The sequence below is a fragment of the Gorilla gorilla genome, chromosome 22 (assembly GCF_029281585.2).
Source record: "Gorilla gorilla gorilla isolate KB3781 chromosome 22, NHGRI_mGorGor1-v2.1_pri, whole genome shotgun sequence".
NCBI lineage: Eukaryota > Metazoa > Chordata > Mammalia > Primates > Hominidae > Gorilla > Gorilla gorilla.
The window spans coordinates 44,229,205-44,236,609 of record NC_073246.2 but is presented as its reverse complement, the minus strand read 5'-3'; the positions used below and the strand labels follow the sequence as shown (position 1 = coordinate 44,236,609).

General features: G+C 51.0%; 1 protein-coding gene across 1 annotated transcript; it reads left to right on the top strand.

The window, feature by feature from the left end:
- The first annotated feature begins 438 nt into the window (after nucleotides 1-438).
- On the top strand, nucleotides 439-4,942 carry TFF2 (trefoil factor 2). The gene is made up of 4 exons (XM_063702763.1): nucleotides 439-554; nucleotides 1,401-1,550; nucleotides 3,661-3,807; nucleotides 4,750-4,942. Exons 1-4 carry the CDS (start codon nucleotides 476-478, stop codon nucleotides 4,761-4,763), a joined length of 390 nt encoding a protein of 129 aa, XP_063558833.1. The 5' UTR covers nucleotides 439-475; the 3' UTR covers nucleotides 4,764-4,942.
- Nucleotides 4,943-7,405: the final 2,463 nt, after the last annotated feature.

Sequence of the window (7,405 nt, the reverse complement as noted above, 5' to 3'; positions counted from 1 at the left end):
ACCTCCTCTGAGATGCTTCCCTTCCTCAGGGAGGGGACTTTTCCATGCTATCTGCTGGCCTGCACATTTTCCCCAGTAAACTTGGCCCTAATATTTTCTGTGGTCCCTGCCCACTCTATCAATAGAAATGCACAGCTTATCCCTTCCTGGGTGTGACCCTGTGTATGCCCAGCCCCAGACCTGCACGTGGCCGGTTTTCCACGCTGGCAGCCTGGCATGACCCAACTCCCTGGCCAGGGCAGGAAGAGGTCTCACCGAGCAGGGAGAGAGTCACCCTGGCCCGGAAGCCTCGCCTGCACAGGGCACAGCTGCCTCTTGCCTCCTCTTCGCCTCCACGGTGGAAGGGCTGGGGCCACGGGGCAGAGAAGAAAGGTTATCTCTGTTTGTTGGACAAACAGAGAGGAGATTATAAAACATACCCGGCAGTGGGCAGCATGCATTCTGCAAGCCACCCTGGGGTGCAGCTGAGCTAGACATGGGACGGCGAGACGCCCAGCTCCTGGCAGCGCTCCTCGTCCTGGGGCTATGTGCCCTGGCGGGGAGTGAGAAACCCTGTAAGTGAAGGAGAGGGTCTTTTTATATGCTTTCTTTATTTCTCTTAAAGAAAAAAAAAAGCACAACCGTAAATTAACTTGAGAGGGGGAATAGCTATAAAGGCATCTGGCAATGTGTGTTGTTCACATGAGATTTGCCACTGCTCAGGAGGGTGGCTGCAAGAAGGGCCTCCCTCCTAGGGAAAGGCTGAGTGACCGCAGGTGTCAGCGGGCCCCGTGTCGGGCCAGGAGGGCATTCCCACCAAGGGTCCTTGGAGTCCCAGAGCACTCACCTCTCACCTGGATCTTGGCCTTGGGTCCATCTGTTCACCCTCCTCTAGAAGGGTTTTGTTTTTGTTTTTTTCTGAGACAAGATCTGGCTTTGCCACCCAGGCAGGAGTGCAGTGGTGTGATCTCGGCTCACTGCAACCTCTGCCTCCCGGGCTCAAGTGATCCTCCCACCTCAGCCTCCTGAGTAGCTGAAACCACAGTTGTGGACCATCATGCCCGGCCAATTTTTTTTTTGTATTGTTTGTAGAGATGGGGTTTCGACATGTTGCCCAGGATGGTCTTGAACTCCTGAGCTCAAGCAATCTGCCCGCCTCGGCTTCCTAAAGTGCTGGGATTATAGGTATGAGCCATCATGCCTGGCTTTTTTTTTTTTTTCCTTTTAAACTAATATAACAATTTCAGCAAAGCCCTATCAGCTTCTCAGGAGGAAACTGCATTGCTTAAATATGGGCAAGATAAGACTTTGTGTTTCTCTATGTGGCAACAAGACAGTAGAGGCAACCCCTAGAACCTCTGAGAGAAGGAGCAGTGTGGTCTGGGGTACCAGGGTGGGGCCGACTGAGGGTCTTTCCACAGCCCCCTGCCAGTGCTCCAGGCTGAGCCCCCATAACAGGACGAACTGCGGCTTCCCTGGAATCACCAGTGACCAGTGTTTTGACAATGGATGCTGTTTCAACTCCAGTGTCACTGGGGTCCCCTGGTGTTTCCACCCCCTCCCAAAGCAAGGTAATCTTCCAGGGAATCTTCCTGGGCCAGCAGCTGGCAACCCAGGACCCAGCTTCACAGGCGGAGCCCAGAGCAGGGGCTGGAGGAGGCCCAGTTGCTAGTCTAGGGTTAGCCTGGGTGGGTTAGTCTTGAGCTAGCCCCGGTTGGTTAGTCTGGGGCTAGCCCCGGTTGGTTAGTCTGGGGCTAGCCCAGGTTGGTTAGTCTAGAGCTAGCCCAGGTTGGTTAGTCTGGGGCTAGCCCAGGTTGGTTAGTCTAGGGCTAGTGTAGGCTAGTTAGTCTAAGGCTAGCCCAGGTTGGTTAGTTTGGAGCTAGCGCAGGTTGATTAGTCTGGGGCTAGTAGCCCAGGTTGGTTAGCCTGGAGCTAGCCCAGGTTGGTTAGTCTAGGGCTAGCGTAGGCTGGTTAGTCTGGGGCTAGCCCAGGTTGGTTAGTCTGGAGCTAGCCCAGGTTGGTTAGTCTGGGGCTAGTAGCCCAGGTTGGTTAGTCTGGGGCTAGCCCAGGTTGGTTAGTCTAGGGCTAGTGCAGGCTAATTAGTCTAGGACTAGCCCAGGTTAGTTAGTTTGGAGCTAGCACAGGTTGATTAGTCTGGGGCTAGTAGCCCAGGTTGGTTAGTCTGGAGCTAGCCCAGGTTGGTTAGTCTAGGGCTAGCGTAGGCTGGTTAGTCTAGGGCTAGCCCAGGTTGGTTAATCTGGAGCTAGCCCAGGTTGGTTAGTCTGGAGCTAGCCCAGGTTGGTTAGTCTGGAGCTAGCCCAGGTTGGTTAGTCTGAGGCTAGTAGCCCAGGTTGTTTAGTCTGGAGCTAGCCCAGGTTCATTAGTCTGGGACTAGCCTGGACTGCTAGTCTAGAGGTAGCCTAGAGGACTGCTAGTCTAGAGGTAGTCTAGGGCTAGCCCAGGTTGGTTAGTCTGGGGCTAGCCCAGGTTGGTTAGTCTTAGACTAGCCTGGACTGCTAGTCTAGAGGTAGCCCAGGTTGTTTAGTCTGGTACTAGCCTGGACTGTTAGTCTAGAGGTAGCCCAGGTTGGTTACGTTGGTTAGTCTGGGACTAGTCTGGACTGTTAGTCTAGAGGTAGCCCAGGTTGGTTAGTCTGGGACTAGCCTGGACTGTTAGTCTAGAGGTAGCCCAGATTGGTTAGTCTGGGACTAGTCTGGACTGTTAGTCTAGAGGTAGCCCAGGTTGGTTAGCCTGGGGCCAGCCTGGACTGTTAGTCTAGAGGTAACCCAGGTCAGCCAACAGTGAGATGAAAATTTCCCACCTACCCTGTTTCTACACTGTTAGTTCTTTCAACAGACTTGTGTGTGTGGAGCCATCGGTTTTACTTTAGTTGAGAAAAAAAAATATATATATATAGTAGGTCTCCTCTAGTTTTTGAAGTGTGACTTCTGAAGAAGCTTCCATGGGGAAATGAAGGTATTTAATAGGACAGTAGTAACATAAGGGCTGACAGACCTCAAATGTTAGGGAAGGAAGTGAAGCCTTCTAGGGTTCTTTGGGAGTGAGTTTTATGTTAGTGCACGGGATCAGGACCCAAGTCGTAACGCCGACGAGTGCTCAAAGGAAGGTTGTGTGTGTGTCGTGCACCTGTGTGCGTGGAACCAGGCACGTCCTCTGGAGAAGGGGGATTCATCCCCAGGATTGTTGCTGGGAGGCTTGCTGGGCCCCGCAGGGAAACCAGGCAGATGGTGGATTGTTCATGAGCGCCCACTGAATGGCAGTGTCTTTGGGAATCAATACCATGTCCAAACGCTTTCCATCTTACCAAGGTGCCCACAAACCTTTTCTCATCTTGGCCCGGGGGACCACCCCATTTACTGAGAACACTGAGTCCCGAGAGGCAAAATGATTTTCCCAAGGCGGGGGACTCCAGAGCTTCTGACTGTGACCACCCCACATGGGCCCCACCTTCGCGGAGGACAGGCCAGCCAAGCGTCGCTGGGGCCGACACTTCCACAGTCCCCGGGGGAGGCGGTCCCGGGGGATGCTGCCCCAGGCAGCAAGCACCTCATGATCCACCGAGGCTGCAAATCAGCGCTGCTCTCAGAGGAGGAAGGGGTGGAGCTTTCCAGCGCACAGCAGGCCTGACTGGGTCTCGGCGCTGTGCCTGTCCCATGGCAGAGTCGGATCAGTGCGTCATGGAGGTCTCAGACCGAAGAAACTGTGGCTACCCGGGCATCAGCCCCGAGGAATGTGCCTCTCGGAAGTGCTGCTTCTCCAACTTCATCTTTGAAGTGCCCTGGTGCTTCTTCCCGAAGTCTGTGGAAGGTAACGTCGCTGTGGGACTCGCTGTCTGGTTCCCGGACACCATGATTCCTCCTCCGTCCGTAGAGGTGGGGTGCAGGGAGGGGAGCTGCCTCGCAGCCTCAATGCCATCGAGGCCAGGGCCCCTGCCTCCTATAGGATTCTGAAGGCAATTCCAGAATGTTCTTGGCAAAGACAGCGTCTTTTCAATAAGTTTATAGCCTCCAGCATTGCCACTGCGTCATCTGTGATGGTTCTAGAAACAGCAGCTCATCCCTGTTGCCTCCCCAGGTGTTGCAACGTTCAGAGGCGTTGCCTATTTTATTGCAAACCGATCTGCATTTGGAGGCTACTGAGTGTCTTGCACTGTGCTGGGTACCAGAGAGGGCCCAACTCAAGCAGACCTGGCCCCTTCTCCCGTGGCTTCCCCGTTCTCCCCCACATGACCCCGAATGACAAACGTCATCCACAACGTCCTGCTCCGGGCAGTCCCGGGAGGGTCCCGCCGGCAGAGGTGAACGGGTCCACTTCTCCCACCCGCTTAGTGATATTGTGTTCCTGACTCGGAGTGTGGCGAGGTAAAAAAAGACCAAGCAGATCCAGGAAAATGGGGAAAGAGCTACTGGTCCTTGAAGGATGCCTTTTCTTTTCCTTTTGTTAGGATATCGAAGCACTCCAAAGAGCGAAATATTTCATGTTCAGGATTTTCCGAGTGATTTTTTTATGTGACCTAAAGGTCCACCTAGAAAATGTTCACTTGTCTGGGGAGAATGCGCCCCACAGAGGAAACTCTGGCCTGGGGTGGGAGGATTTGGTCCATCTACACCCACCCCCTCCCCGGGAAAGGAGCTCCTTCTTCAGTAGGAAGCTCCTGGGCAAAGTGATGCGCGCCCACCCCAGCTTCGTAGCCTAGGCACTCCCATTTCTGGGGTTCCCTTACCAACCATCTTGCATTTAAACTTCTAGACTGCCATTACTAAGAGAGGCTGGTTCCAGAGGATGCATCTGGCTCATGGGGTGTTCCGAAACCAAAGAAGAAACTTCGCCTTCTTATCAGCTTCATATTTCATGAAATCCTGGGTTTTCTTAACCATCTTTTCATCATTTTCAATGGTTTAACATATAATTTCTTTAAATAAAACCCTTAAAATCTGCTAAATTTCTTTTTGGTTTCATTAACACTGAGGTGGTAATGGTGGTGTGCGTGTGTACACATGTATGGGTGTGCGTACCCATGTATGGGTGGGTGTATACGTGCGAATGTGCATATGTGTGAGTGTATATGCAGGGGTTTTTTTTGTTTGTTTTGAGACAGAGTCTTGCTCTGTCACCCAGGCTAGAGTGCAATGGTGCAATCTTGGCTCACTGCAACCTCCTCCTCCCAGGTTCAAGCTATCCTCCTGCCTCAGCCTCCCGAGTAGCTGGGATTACAGGTGCCCACCATCAAACTGGCTAATTTTTGTGTTTTTAGTAGAGATGGGGTTTCACCACGTTGGCCAGGCTGGTCTCAAACTCCTGACATCAAGTGGTCCACCCGAAGTGGATGACTTTGGCATCCCAAAGTGCTGGGATTACAGGCGTGAGCCACCATGCCTGGCAGTTTTAATGTCCCTTCCATTTTTCTAAGAGAAAAAATTCATCAAATACATTCAGGTTTCTCTAAAAGCAATAAAAAAGTATTGCATGTAAAAACATTTCAGAATTCACAATCACTTTGTAACTCTCATTCTCAGTCCTTTTTATAAAAACTCAAATGACTAGCCCTAAAAACCTCTTGGAGTGATACGTGACTTCAGATTGCAAGGGCAAAATCCTTTCTCTTTGACCGAATGCATCGCAGACCCCTCGATTTTGAGACGAGTGTGCGGCAGCCGGTCGTCTCCTATTTCTAAGGCAAGCAGGGAGGGGCCTTGACCAGGTAGGCCAAAAATTCTCTCCCAACTCTTTGCTTCTGTATTTTCTGGCCTCTGCCTGAGGGTAGCTTTGGTAACCTGCTAACAGTTGAGGATATTCAAGGGAGGAAGTTGACAGCATTTCATTAAGGCAATGCCAGCCGTGGAGAGATCACTGTGTGAAATATTCTTATTTATTCATTATTATTATTATTATCGTACCAATTGACAGGGTACATGTGCAATTTTGTTACATGTGTAGTTTGCATAGTAGTCAAGTCAGAGCTTTTAGGGTGTCCACCACCTGAATCACGTACACTGTACCCATTAACTAACTTCTCATCATCCACCCCCTACCCCCGTCAGCCATCCACATGTCCATTGCCCACCATTCCTCTCTATGTGCACGTGGACACATTTTTAGCGTCCACTTACGAGTGAGAACAGGTGATATTTGACTTTCTGTGTCTAGTTCATTTCACTTAAGATAATGACCTCCAGTTCCATCCATGTTGCTGCAAAAGACATGATTTAATTCTTTTTATGGCTGAATATTATTTCATTGTGTATACATACCACTTTTTAAATCCATTTGCCTGTTGATGGACACTTAGGTTGATTCCATATCTTTGCTATTGTGAATAGTGCTGCGATAAATGTACAAGTACAGGTATCTTTTTGATAGAATGATTTCATTTCCTTTGGATAGATACTCAGTGGGGATTGCTGCATTGAATAGTAGCTCTGTGTTTAGTTGAAAGATTCTTTTGGGTCTCCTTTAAGAAGTCCTGGTGTCATTCAGCTCAGTGGTGGGAGTGCAGAGTGGATGACGCTAGGCCAGTCTTTCTGTTGCTTCCCCCAACATCCCTCTCCTACCCCAAGCCAATTGGCTTAGCAAATGTGTCACCCAATAGCCCACTCCTGTCATCCCAGAAAAATCCAAGGCCTCTGCTCTCCAGGGTGGGGTGGGGCCAGTGCCACTAGCTTCCTATTGGAAGATGGGAGTATTAGGAAGTGCTTCTTCAAGGAACGGATGTGGCCTTACATCAACTCTCTGGATGCCTGCTTTGCGAGGAGGCCACATGCTGCCTTGGGTCTCAGCTGTGTCTCAGTCTTACCTACAACATATCATCAGCTCAATGAACAGTGGCCCTTGTTAGCAACACGGGGTCTCAGAAACACTCAAGATAATCAGGTGGCGGAGATGGATGCTTGTGTTTGTGAATTTATTCTTCCCAGACTGCCGTGTCCTCTCTCGTTTGTCCCCCCCAGTACACTTAGTTTATGGGTTCCAGGGTCAGCCAGCCCTGGCCACACTGGTGGAAAGGCCAAAGCAGGCCAGTGGATTCCTGGAAAGGGTGGTTGGCATGCTCTCCAGGGGCATGTGAATTATCTGTGCCTCCCGGGTGAAGAGTGTGGAGGTTCTGCTCCCGGAGTTGGCACTGGGGCCTTCTTGGGTGCCGGATGAGGTGAAAGCTTCTGGTTTTATGCCTCTTCGGGCAGTTTCTGGTCTGCAGACTTTTGTTCTCAGGCAGTTGTCTGCAGGCCACTTGGCATGAGGCTCTGGGTGCAGGAATGTCTTTAATATGTGGGCACTTGTGTTTCCCATGGTGTCTTTCTGGGAACTTTCTTCTCATGCTGGCACTCCAATCCCATTTCCTCCTTCAGAAATTCTCTGATGCATGAAGGCCCCATTTTCTGAGCCAGTTCCTACATTGCCCTTTGGATCC